Genomic DNA, 14257 nt, shown 5'->3' with positions numbered 1-14257 from the left:
ACACAGCAATAGAAACCTTAAGATGATATTCTTCATAGTACTAGAAAAAAATCCTAAAGTTTAAATGGGATCACAATAAATATTAAAGTAATCTTATTTTAAAAGATCCATGCTGCAATCTTCATAAAGAATGAATAACAATATCTTAGCATACAAACAACCAAGTAGACCAATGGAACAGAAGGTCAGAGTATCAACAAATATATCAGCACATATTTAACCCACCTAGTCACATCAAGGATACTGAAAATATATTGTATAATAAGTTGGGAAAGGACACCATCTGCACCAAATGGTGCTGGGAAAACTATAGAAACAGATGTAGAAAAATGAAACTAGATTCCTATTTCCTAACCTGTCTAAAAATCAACTCAAAATGTGTTAAAGATGCTACTTAAGACTTGAAATTCCATTGTTTTCTTTCCAGTGATTAGTACTCCATTGTGTAAATGTACCACATTTTCTCCATCCACTCTTCAGCTGAGGGACATCTAGGTTGCTTACAGGTTCTGGCTATTATAAATAATGCTGCTATGAACATGGCTGAACAGATGCCCTTCTTGAAATTCTCAGGCAAATGGATGGAACTAGAAGAAACCATCCTGAGTGAGGAACCCAGCCATAAAAAGGTAAATATGGTATGCACTCACTCATATATGCATATTAGACACAGAGCAAAGGAGTACCAGCTTACAATCCACAGTACCCGAGAAGCTAGGAAACAAGGATGACCTTAAGAGAGACATACATGGTCTCCCTAAGAAGGGGAAAGGGACAAGATCTTCTAAGCTGATTGGGAGTATGGGGGGAGGGGAGAGTGAGTTAGAAGAAAGAAAAGGGGAGAAGAGGAGAGGAGAATAGGAGAGAGCAGGAAGATCAAGTCAGGGGAAGAACAGAGGATAGCAAGAAAAGGGATGACACAATAGAGGGAGCCATTATAGGTTTAAAGAGAAATCTGGCACTAGGGAAATGTTCAGGGATCTACATCTAAGCAATAGTCTGTGAGGCTACCTTAAAAGCCCTTCTCTGATAATGAGATTGATGACTACCGTTTTTGCCATTCTAGAGCCTTTATTCAGCAGCTGATGGAAGCAGAAGCAGACACCCACAGCTAAACCCTGGGATGAACTCTAATCCAGTTGCAAAGAAGGAGTGATGAGTAAAGGGGTCAAGACCAGGCTGGAGAAACCCATAGAAACAGCTGACCTGAACAAGGGGTTGCTCATGGACCCCAGACTGATAGCTGGTAAACCAAAATAGGACTGTCCCAGATCCCCTGAAGGAGGATGTCAGTTTGGAGGTCTGGTTAATCTATGGGGTCTCTGGTATTTATCCATAGTACACGAATAGACTTTGGGAACCCAATCCACCTAGAGGGATACTCTCTCAGCCTAGACACACACGGGGTGGGAGGGATCTAGGCCCTGCTCCAAATGATTTGACAGATTTTGAAGATCCCCCGTGAAAGGCCTCATCCTCCCTGGGGAGTATAAAGGGGATTGGTAGGGAGCAGGAGAGGAGGGAATGGAGAGGCAACTGGGATTGACATGTAAAAGAAATTTGTTTCTAATTTAAATAAATTTAAAAAATACTTGAAATTCAGGCTCCCAGAGGAAAGCAGAGAAATTCACATCATGATTCCAGCACAGGCAATGAATTTTGGGGTAAAATACCAAAGTCAATAGAAAAAAATTCAAGAATTGTTAAGCAGGATTCTATCAAATAAAAACATTTTTCCCTTTATCATGTAGGGAAATAGTCCTAAGAGTGCAAGAAACATCCTACAGCACAGAAGGATATCTTTACCAGCTATTCATTTGACAGATAGCCAATATCCAGGTGAGACGAAGAGGTCAAAATAATGAACAATCCAAGAAAAATGTACAAATGATTTTAATAAACACTATTCAAAAAAGAGAGAAAAATACAAATGGCTAATAATATAAGAAAAAAGAACTGCATAGTCTTAGCCATTAGTATAACATTGGACTCTCACTTTACAACAGTGAAAATAAAAATTATTCAAGAAAAACAAACATAAAATCATTCTGGTGAGGATGGAGAGCAAAGGGCATGTATTTGCATTGTTGGTAGAAATTTAATGTAGTACTGAAAACTGTATGATGAATGTTTATTATCTAAAAGCAAAACCTCTATAATTTTTAGCTACATAACACCTGGATACATTTGCAAAGCAAATGAAATCAACATAGGAAAGTGATACCTGACTGCTCATTTTGTCTGTGGTTTTATATACAATAGCTAAGTGATGGATTTTGCCTAGTTGCACATCTACAGAAGAATGGCTGGGCTGGAAAGTTTTATGTGAACATGGTACTAAAGTCATCTGTCAGGAGGGAACCTCAATTGGAAAAATACTTGCATAAGATGGGACTGCAGGTCATTTTCTTAATTGGTGATTGATGGGGAGGACCCAGTCTATTGTTGGTGGAATGCACATATAAAGTGGAAATTAGTCATGGGGGAGCGAGCCAGAAAACGGCACAGCTCCTACTTCCAAGTTCCAGCCCTTCTTGAGTTCATGTACTGACTTCCTTCAGTCATGGACTGTGATGTGGAAATGTAAGTCAAATAAACCATTTCCTCCCCAACTTGCTTATGGTCGTAGTGCTTCATCATATCAGTAGTAACCCTAACTAGTACAATGAGCAAAGAAAATGCTATATATGTACATATACATTGGAATCTTGTTTACTACAAGGAAGGATGAAATCCTTCTGCAGGCATGAAAATGAATGGAAATGGAGATCAACATATCAAGTGTAAATAAGCCAGACTCATAGACAAACACTGCTTATTTTCTGATAGATTTAGAAACTGAGATAACAACAAAAAAGTCCTGAAAGCGTAAAGTGATCTACTGGGGATTGGAAATGGACTAGGAAAGGGGAAGAGAGAAGAAAGGTGGGTGAGGGCAAAGAAGAAACCATAAATTGACATGATAAATGCATTAATGCCATAGTGAATCTCATTCATACAATAAACATTCATGTAAAAAAGAAAAAACAAGACTGTTGTACTGCTTCTTTAAATGGCATGGTAGAAAGGACAAGTATACAGCAAAGCAACTGATTTGTGGATTCCACAGTTTGTGAAGGAGGAAGGAAAAGTTGATTATAAAGGACCATCATTACAAATAATTTTGGGTAAATGGAATTCTGTACAGATATGTAATTTATGGAGCTAGTTATACTGTAGCAGACATTTGTGAACCTCATACAAGGGTTCCCTAAGTGGGTAAGTTTTACACTTGTAAGCAATATGTCAATAGAATAGATCTGATTATCATAATCACTTATGATAGGTCAGTATAAAGAGATATTCAACAATCTACAGATATTGATAAGAAAAGGGGATATTTCTATTCTAGAAGATTATTTCCAGCTTTTTAATAATAACATTTCATCGTGATTTACCTTACAAATAAAAATTACATTACAGATTAGTTTTTTTAAAAAGGTACTTTGAGCAAGTTCCTCCTTTGTTAATTAAATTACAAGTTCATCATAATGATTTCTATAAGCAGTGGTGCTTAGTTAAGTATAAGCTTGTATAGTGAGTTCATGGGTATGATAATAACCTTGTCTCAAGTTACATACTGTTGTTTCGTTGTTTGCAGTTGTGGAGTTGCCATCACAGATACTACTCTTCCCTCTTGTAGTCCAGTAAGCAATTTCATAATTTAGAAAGGTAATGGAGATAAACCAACTGCCTGAAACCCTCACATAACTGTAATTCACATGCATACACAAAATAGAGGAGTGATAACACCTGGAAATATGATTAACCAGTAAATGCCTTACCTTTGTGTTGGGGTTATGTAGCTATTATCGTAAGCCTCATAGGTCTGGTCATCATATTCACCCCCATAACCATCATCGTACCCCTGAAATATAAAGCAATAAAGTAACTTTTACAAATCAATCTGCTTTGATTTATTTTTGTTATCTAAGGATTTATGACCAATAAGCTTCGGTTAATTTCCATGCTTGGTTATATTTTAGTATATTTACAATTTCCACATAATGAAAAAAAATGCAGATTTTTGCTTTTATATTTTGTGGTGTTTGCAACTTTTTTTTTAAATAAAAAGAATATGAAGTTGGGTGGCTAAGGAGGGGTTGGATCTGGGTGTAGTTGGGAGAGGTAAAAGAATATAAGCAAAATATATTGTATGAAAAATTTTATTGAAAATTAAATGCATATAGAAAATATTTAATACTTGCCAATTAAACTCAGTCTGAGACACAGAAATGCCTACTTTAAGATTCATTTACAAGTTTGATCTATAGTAAAGACCAATTAAGAAATTAAATGTAATTCTTTCTTTTCAAAATATGTTTAGGAGCTAGAAAGATAGCTCTTTTTGGAGATATCTCTATGTTCAGGCCCCAACATCCACATTGGGTGTAGTCCAGTTTTAGGGGGCTCTGGCATCTTCTTCTGGCCTCTGTGGGTGTCCTGAAGTTATGTGCACATAACCCCCCACCACAGGTTCACACACATAACTACAAATGAGTAAATCTAAGAAAAATAAATTATTAGTATCTAGTATCACAAACTTACTGATGGTATAAATTGTTGCTGGCAATCCTACTCAAAGTATTGTTTTCTCCTAATACCCATCATTTAGACTGAAAACCTGAATGAAATACAGGATCCTTAAATTGTGATCATGTTTCAGGGATTAAAATAGTGGGGTCATCATTGCAAAAGTAAATAAATAAATTAATAAACAAATAAAAGGGAAGGAAAGATTAAAGTACTTTTAGTTTGCTGTAAACTTCATTGCTTTTAAATCTCCTAAGTGGTGTTGTGTGCCCAGTTTGATTAAATTACTCTGACAAAGTGACTGGAGATTTGTCATTCTAGAGTGTGCAAGCAAGTTAGCAATTACATGTTGCAGCTATCCATCACTCTGTGAGTGATTCAGTTTTATTTCCCTTTGTGGTCATTGACTTTAAACCCTCTCCATTTATCTTGACTACTCCCCAGTTCTGTTTCTAGGTCTTTGCTGGGGTGATTTTCTCTTTGAAATATACTCCCACCCAACCAAACTGGTTCACACCTCCACTTCCTCTGGAGACTTAACAAATATCTTATGCCAGAAACTAAAAACTGAAAGTTGCAGTTGTTTTAATAATGGTTAAAAATTTCACAGCCGTCTTGATTAAAATTTTTGAAACCAAGTAATCTGAAGGTTAGTATTTTATCGCTGAAGGAAATTTTTTTAATCTGAAAATTTATTTTTTTTCCTTTCTTCCATCCAGTTCTCCTTCATTTGACCCTATTATTTACAGTAACACATAAAGTCTAAAGCCCATGTCTTTAACCGTCTCATTCATTTTGATGTCATCAAATTTTTATTGTGAAATGGGTTCTTCCATGAGACGTTAAAGTACTTTAATTTAGCTACTATTTAATTTATTTTAAAAGAGATATTGCAAAGTTATCAGAGAAGCAGTCATTAAACAAAGTCTTACAATTAAAAATCATTTACAGCACAATCAAGAGCCTACGTATGAATTATCTGAAGAACACTGAAGGGTTTGTGTCACCAGGTGGTAGGAGTCATGTTTCTAGCTCTTCTCTGTTGCTCTTTCAGCCCTTTCCTATATTATTTCGTTGCACTCTGGTTCATATAGGTGGGCTGCTAGGCCTGAAGTTGGGCAGGTTTTCCTAGTTTCTCTCTTTGACACCCCCCACTGGCCTCAAAATGTTAGTCATAACTCCTGCTTCATGATCCATCATGCCTGGCTCCTAAGAACTTTTTCCTAGAGTTCCCTTAAAGCAGATTCATCTTTTTCCTGATTTCACTATTTTGTTGAAATTTTTTTCAGTAATTTCTACTATGAGGGATTCTTGAGAGATTCTTTTTTCTCCTCCTGTTTCTTTTACATTTCATCTCCTCTCCAGCCTAATTTGTTTTAGGGGCACAAGTTGAAAATTATAATTGTACCAAAAAGGGTAACTCACCTGTATACTTGCATGTTGCTGGCATCTTGTCTATTTGTGTTATATATTTATTATATAATCATATGATATTACATATTGCACATATAGTTTTAAGCCATTTGCAAATCAACTTTAAAAACATAGGCTATGATTTCAATAATAGTTGTAACCTAATAGAGGTTTTATATGGATTTTGTGAGACAACACATAATTTATTACTTTTAGAAACAAATATTATTTAGAAAAATAGCATGAAATTTAAAGACATGGTATTTTACTGTTTCCAAGATTATTCATGTAGGTTCTGACACACAATAAAATATTATAATATACTGAGTCATTACTTCTTCGAATTCTTGAAGTTAATATATTTTTGATGAAAGTCAGTGTGGTGTTTTGAATGAGAATGCCCGTACAATAGGATCAAAGATTTGAATGCTTAGTCACCAGAAAGTGGAATTATTTGAAAGGAGTAGGAAGTGTGGCCTTGTTGGAGGATGTGTGTCAATGAGGTTGGGCTCTGAGGTTCCCAAAGCCCAAGGCAGGCCCAGTGTCTCTCTCACCCTGCTGCCTTCGGATTTGAATGTAGAACTCTCAACTGCTTCTTCAGAACCTTGTCTGCTTGCATGCTGCCATGCTGCCCACCATGATAATAGATGAAACTTTTGAACTGTAAGCAAGCCCCAATGAAATGTTTTGCTTTATAAGAATTGGCGTCATGGTGTCTCTCCACAGCAATAGACCATGTTCTTTTGTGTGCTAACAAAATTATTAAAATAAAACCATGAAAATAAGTTTAGGGAAAATAATTTTCAATCAAAATTTTGTAAGCTCTGACTCAATGTTTTCTCTTTATACCATTGCAATTTAAGAATTTCTTTTGCTTATATATGATAAATATTTTATTTTCTTCCACTTTCTGGATGGTTTCCCAATTGCTGGTGGTCTTTCTCTTCGTTGTTGTCTTTTATTAGGTTTCAGTTAACATGTACTAACTGTCTGTGTTACTGACATCTAGAGTGTCAGTGACATCTAGTGTCTGAAGGCTCCATAGATGCCCTCAACACACACTGTTCAAATGCAGCCTCCCTGTGTCCTCTTTCCCTCACATTTCCTATCTGCTTTGAGTCATGAAAGCACATTCAGGTGGAAATGTACATGCGGCATTTGTATTTCTGAGCTGGCTTATTCTAGTTAATATCTTCCAATTACACTCACTTTCCTGCAAATGATAGGATTTCATTCTTATGTGCAGTGACTACATAGTAGTATTCCATACATGCAGCTCTAAATTTTCATCATGGTCTGCTTTTACATGTTTCCCTTCCATAGATCTGCATACATAAATAGTTCTGTTAGTTTAGAGTCTTACATTCTTGTAGATTAAGGCCTCTTAATAAACTTTGCATCCTAAATTAAGACTGCAATGTATCTGTGGTCCTATGTGATTCTTCTTATTTTTATTTTTACTTGAGGAATTCTTCATATTCATTTTTCAAATAGAACATTTCCCTTCAGTTACACATATGCATCACTAATTGTGTGTGGAGAGGACTCCCACAGAAGCAGCCTATTCTCAGACCAAGAATCGTCTTTCCTCTTTGGTGGACAACAATTCCCATCCAAGGGATTATCCAGAAGCTATCATAGAGCATCTCGGGACACTATCCATGGAATCTAACCTGAAGTACAGCAGATGAGTATCTCTTCCCATATCTATGTTCTTGATCCTCCACCAAATAATCACAAACCATGTGGCTGCACTCCTCTTCCCTTATTCAGGATTTTCATACTCTAGTCTTGAGTAGAAAGTAGGTGTTAAAAATGATTCTGGTAATTTTATCTTGCATATTAAATTTGTATCCCATGGAAGCAGCTAGCTGAGCCAGGGTCAGTGTAGGTCCCTATTTTTGTGACTCTGCTACCCTAGATTTCCCATTTCTTCTATCTCTGTCTATTGAAATTCTGGGGCATCTTCAAGGTCGTATTACACAACACTGTCTTAAGGAAATGCTTTTTGCAGTTACCAAGCATATGGTGACTTCTGTGTTATTATAGCCTATTATTTGCTGTAACTTGTATCTACAATGTCTACACATATGCTTCATTCATTTTTTCTATATTTTTCAGGTTTTAAATTTTGATTCCTTTAAAAAAAAGGGTGGTATACCACAATTTCACTTTTTTGGTTTTATGAGACAGGGTTTCTCTGTTTTGGAGGCTGTCGGTCCAGCCTGACCTCGAACTCACAGAGATCCGCCTGCCTCTGCCTCCCGAGTGCTGGGATTAAAGGCGTGCGCCACCAACGCCCAGCTGGGGGCCTGTGGTATTTAATTTAGTATATTCCATAGAGTAGTCATCTAATAAATATACACACACACACACACATATATATATATATATATATATTGAGTTGCTAATGTAGCACAAGGAATATTCTTTTACAAGGTGGATACAGCATGGCTCAGATGAAACAAACCCAGAGAGAAATACTTCAGATGGTAGGATTTAGCAGTATCATTCCCCCTTTTGAAAAACACTATGGACTCCTCTAGGACCTATACCTGTACACTTTGACTTCTGTAAAAACCTTACAGAGAAAGTTCTTAGAGTAGAGAGGCAGTTTCCCTGTTAATTCACAATTCATAAAGTATAAGGCTCAAATTTTCCTATTATTTACTAATGAAGAAAAATAAATGTTAATATATGCACATTATTTTTGTTTTCTAATACTTGGCATATCTTTAAAAACAACTTTTAGTACCAAGTTTTTCTAAGCAGGAATGTTGATTAGAGTGTTTGCATGTGTGTAGATATTTAAAATAAACAGTTCTGCAGAGCAACAAATGGTCACTAATTAGCCCACAGTCACATAAACAACGTGTTTGCCAATATTCCATTCTAAGCATTTGAAACAAAATCATAAATTATTCATAGGTCAATCCTCTCTGCATAAACCTGGCTTTCTGAAGGAGATGGAAGAAAATAAGAGTATTCTAGAAATTGGGCACGGAGATGTGATAGCACAGCCTAAGGAGGGATTGCTCCAGCCCCATCCTGCTGTCATGTGGGATTCCTACCTAAATCCAGGTGTAGAAACACCACCATGGTTGCTCTATCCTATACTTCAGTTCCTCTGTTAGTAAAATGGTATCAATCATCATACAATCTTATTACAGATATTTAATCACATGGAGGCTGTAGAACACACCATACCTGGTACAAGACTGTTCAGGAACTATTTACTGTCATGGCGATAGAAGCTGGATTTAAACCACTTTTGATAATTTAGCAACCATGGCTAGAGAAATGGCTCAGAGATTAAGAGCACTGGCTGCTTTGCCAGATGTCCTGAGTTCATTTCCCAGCACCCATATGGTAGTTCACAACAATCTGTAATGAGATCTGGCACCCTCTTCTGGCCTGCAGTCATACATGCAGGCAGAACACTGTATACATAATAAATAAATAAATCTTAAAAAGAAATATTTGTTGTTAAAAATAACAACAAAACTTGGCCTCTAATTTGGGCTGGAGAGATGGCTCAGAGGTTAAGAGCACTGACTATGCTTCCAAACGTCCTGAGTTCAATTCCCAACAACCACATGGTGGCTCACAACCATCTGTAATGAGATCTGGTGCCCCCCTCTGGCCTGCAGGCATACATGCAGGCAGAACACTGTATGCATAATACATACATACATACATACATACATACAAACATACATAAATCTTAAAAAAAACACGTGGAACACCTGAGGGTAACAAGAATAGAACAGTCAGGAAGAATTTTATGCTAATTTTTCATAAAAATTATATCTAGAGTTGGCCCTTTGCATCATTTTTTTTAAAATTTGGGTTAAGCTCTAAGAATCTAACTTGGTTTAGGTTCATTCATGTATTTGTTCATTCCATTGACATTTGTTGAGCATCTACCGCATATGAGAGACTCCTCTAGGAGCTTTCTAAGAGCTATAAGGTTTCAATGAAAATAGTCACATTGCTGAAGGAAGTGACTGGTTTATGGCCACTCTTTGGAGCCCAGAAAGCCCAACACTGGTGGCATCCCTGAAGAAAACTGATGACCCCTTAGCTGCCCAACTAGGGAGGGACTTTATGAGCCCTCTTCCATCAATACTGGGATTTTGACTGGCTTGATCAGAAATTTGGGAGACATGTGATAAAGGGAGTGTTTGAGATGAGTTAGAGGAGGGACTGATATTAGATATGGTCAAAGTACATTGCACACATATATAGGATTTTCAGAAAGCATAAAGGGAAACCAGGAGAATCACATGAGAATGAATCTTACATACAGGCATGTAGCTACACAGAAAGGAAGTGGAACCATTCAGCTGCCTCTGTTGGAGGAAGAACCGCCGTTTGTTGTTCTGAGCCTGCAGAGAAGATATAGACACTCAAGTCCCAGTGCAAAGGGACACACACTGAGAAGCAGAGAGGGATGAAAGCAACTGGCTGCCCCAGTGAAACACACCACTGATCAGTGTGCGCCCATTAAAGCCATGGGCTTGAAGCGCTGCTTGCCTCATTTGTCTACTGTCTCATTGAAAGAGAATATTTTTCTAACCTAACCTGTAAGTACACTCTTTACTGTATGTAGATCCTGCAAATAGCACAGAACGTGGTGTTTCCATAAACATTCAGAGTACTCCTAATGTCCTAGTAAGGGAAAACTTGCCTGTAATATATATGTACCTTCTCCTGTTCATAGACACATGATCTCTCTGCAAGGACATATGACTTATTTCTTTGTGGTATATGGCGAAAAGGAATATGTCTTCCAAAATGTATCTTTTCTTTTAGATTTCTTCATATTTGTGCACCTATCTGTTGCTTAAATTTTCTATTCTTTAATCAAATATAAAAGGCCTTGATAGCATCCTTTGAACACTCAGTCTTGACTGTTTTCTGGGTTCGCAGTAAGTCTTGAACAACTCACTTTTGGTACCATATGATGTGTAGGTCTAAATTAAAGAATGTAAGAAAGTGGAGCTAAATAACTTATAACTTCCCATGAATGTGGATAATCCTTATCTCTGAGTATTGTGGAAAGCAGTGTGGGAACGCAGATGCGTATTACTTTGACTATGCAGGAACGCAGCACCAGACTATTTTTATCTACATCAGTGTAACAAACTGTGGCTGGAGAGATGGTTAAGTGGTCATGGGCATGTGCTGCTCTTGCAGAGAATATATGTTCAGTTCACAACACCCGCGTGGCAGCTAACAACTCTGTGTTACCCAGTAAAAGAGGATATTATGCTCTTTTCTGGCCTCGATGAGCATTGGACACTCTTGCTACACATACATATACACAGGTGCACATAGGCACGTTTACCGACACATGGAATAAAAAGAAAATAGAAGTGAATCTTTTACACGCCTACTAACTTTTCTTAAGGAGTCATTTTGACTTATACATTCATTCTTGAACTGTACATTCGACACCATACTGGCTCTACACACAAGTTTCAACCTAGCAAAGGATCTCACCTGACTTAGTACAATCTGCTGAAAGTTATTATTTAAACATTATTTATACAGCACAATAAGAAACAAAGCTTGTCCCTGGAAGCCCATATTCAGTTGTATTCTTATGGTACCTCTACAAGGAAATTGTGTGTGTATAAATATATTCAAAAATACATTGTATGATTTGCTGTTACATGGGGTTTGCTATAATCCCAGTTCACATATAACTTCATTACAACTTATTAATTCTTGTAAAAATCCACTGTAAGTTTTATAACTCTATTCTTACATTGATATAATCATAGGTTATTACTAGGCAGTGGTGGTGTACTCCTTTAATCCCAGCACTCGGGGAGGCAAAGGCAGGCAGACCAGCATGGTCTACAAGAGCCAGTTCCAGGGCAGCGTCCAAAGCCACAGAGAAACCTTGTTTCAAAGAAACAACAACAACAACAAAAAGTAGAATATGACACAACAAATGCCTGACTAATACTTACCCTAGTAAGGAGACACCCAGATTATTGATAAACATTTGTGGCTCTGATCAATGTTGCATGACATTTTCACTTATGTTGACTAATCAGAAGAAAGTGAAGTGCCAATACTTCTGTCAGCAAATCACATGCTCATTATTGATATGCACAATATTGCTCTGACTTTAAAGATGGTCCTAACATTCTAAAAGAATATTTCCCCCGTTTTATATTCTATTAAATGCAGAGGTTATAGTCAAAATAACCTGACAATTGAATTTTCATAAATAACGCTATATTCACAGCTCTTTTGTTCCACAGTCAGTCCTGGTCATCCATTGTGTAAATGCCTGTGCCACATTTGCTTTCAAGTAACTGGCATGATCGAAAATTGATGTGGGAGGACATGAATGCTAGCACAACTCTGTAAATCATTCCAGCCAAGCAGATGCAAAACTAGAAAGTATAAATTATGATGAAATACATGAGTTTGTGTTAACTACATTTATTGTTTATGCAATTTATTTAATTTTAAATTTATGAAACTGCAAGGCTATTTGCAAACCAGTTCACTAAGTTCCTGACATTTTCAAAGGAAACAGTAGTGGCTTACTAAATGAAGTCAGGAAATGTCTAAACAATTGGAACAGAATTTGAAGGGTCTCTAGTTACAGACACAGCAGGTATTATGACAGAACACTGGAGGAATATCTAAATCCACCTAGGAATTGCAAAGACATTGTCAGGGATGTTCTTGTCTGAAATGTGTTTGAGGGCAGCTGAGCATACTTCAGATGGATAAACAGGCAAGATGAAAACATTCCACTTCTAGGTACAACATAGGATAAATGTACTTATGATGAGACACCAAGAGAATCAGGTTTAGAGTTGTGAACTTCTAGTAGCTGCATCTAACCAAAGTTCTAAATGCCTACGTTTGTTAATTTGTTTCTTCCTTTTTAAAAACATGGCTTGTACATTTATACTGAACTCTTGATTTTGTGCACAGAAATCTGTGAAAGTTTATCTGATGTCATTTTCTTACCAGGAAGTTTAGGTATTTTCCTGGAAGGGAGATTGCCAGAGGAGACCCTCAGTCCATTTCTGAGTTAATATTAGGCTTTAGACAAAGGGATTTGAAATTTAGAAAGTGTGTACTAGAGAGATAGTACCTGCTAGACATCAATCTACAGGTAGTTGTTGAAATAACCATGATGTACACAGTGTCTATGGAGAAAAAAAGCTGTAATTCAAAGAAAATACATCGTATAGAGGGAGACTATACACTTCAATGGTCTACAATCCTCATGTGTTTATGTTTTTATTGTTGTTTGTTTTCAATTTACCACAGATCTGTAAGAATTTCTTGCTTTATTCTTGTTACCATTACTACCCCACAAAAATATTTTAAAGACATGAAAACATAAACAATATATTAAATAGACTCTAGGGATGGAGAAGTGTTTTGGGGATACAGTGATTCCTTATCATAAAAAAGGACCTGGGTTCAAAAGACCTGGGTTCAATACCCAACCGTGAAAATAAATAAGTAACTACTGTATATAGAGGGTTTTTTCCACTCGAAATTATTGTGTGTGGAGGGAGAGAGAGAGAGAGAGAGAGACAGAGAGAGAGAGAGAGAGAGAGAGAGAGAGAGACAGAGAGAGAGAGAGAGAGAGAGAGAGAGAGAGAGAGAGAGTCTAGTCCAAGAGCATCTGGAAGTCAGAGGAGTCAGTTTTCTGCGTCTGCCTTCATGTGGGATCTGGAGATTGAACTCAGGTAGTCACACTTCCACAGCAAGTTATTTTATCATTCGGTCTGGCTCCCCAATCCGGGAATAGAGTTTTTCTAATTACTTTTCATTGTGAGCCTATCCTTTAATGCCTGAGCCATCTCTCTGGCATGAGTTTTTCTAATTACTACGTATTTATAGAGCTAGGGAGTTTGAAGAATGGGGGGAGCTTAGCTCAAGCTACAGAAGAGAAAGATGTTTCAGAGTGCCACTGATGGTGAACACAGATAATAATAAATCAGGCATATTTCAAAACAGATTGAAGGAAAGGGTTGACAGCTTTTAACACAAAGAAATGATTGATGTTTGAAAGAAAAACAAACATTCAGTCAAGAATGAACATAATTCAATGTTTGCTGTCTCACAAACTCACATAGGACTTGGGGTAGAGATTAGTGTAAAGCATTATCTACTGTGCATGAAGCCATGGGTTTATCTCTACAAACCATAAAACTGAAGTATTAACACATAAACATGTGCAACTTATGTGACAGTTAAAAAAATAAATAAAAGGTGAAAACAG

General features: G+C 36.9%; 1 protein-coding gene across 2 annotated transcripts in view; it reads right to left on the bottom strand.

Annotated features, from left to right (window-relative positions):
- Positions 1 to 14257, bottom strand: part of Khdrbs2 (KH RNA binding domain containing, signal transduction associated 2) — a 439601-nt gene that overhangs the window by 68778 nt on the left and 356566 nt on the right. For both annotated transcript variants that reach the window (XR_005870125.1, XM_040729474.1), the window contains exon 7: positions 3825 to 3907. Coding sequence is in view for 1 of the 2 variants with exons in the window: in XM_040729474.1 (XP_040585408.1) it covers positions 3825 to 3907 (83 nt within the window). In the remaining variant the exon portion in view is untranslated. The remainder of the gene's footprint in view (positions 1 to 3824; positions 3908 to 14257) is intronic.

The sequence above is a fragment of the Mesocricetus auratus genome, unplaced genomic scaffold, assembly GCF_017639785.1.
Source record: "Mesocricetus auratus isolate SY011 unplaced genomic scaffold, BCM_Maur_2.0 Super-Scaffold_100021, whole genome shotgun sequence".
Lineage (NCBI taxonomy): Eukaryota > Metazoa > Chordata > Mammalia > Rodentia > Cricetidae > Mesocricetus > Mesocricetus auratus.
The sequence above is the reverse complement of the archived record's forward strand: the minus strand, read 5'-3'. Positions and strand labels throughout refer to the sequence as shown.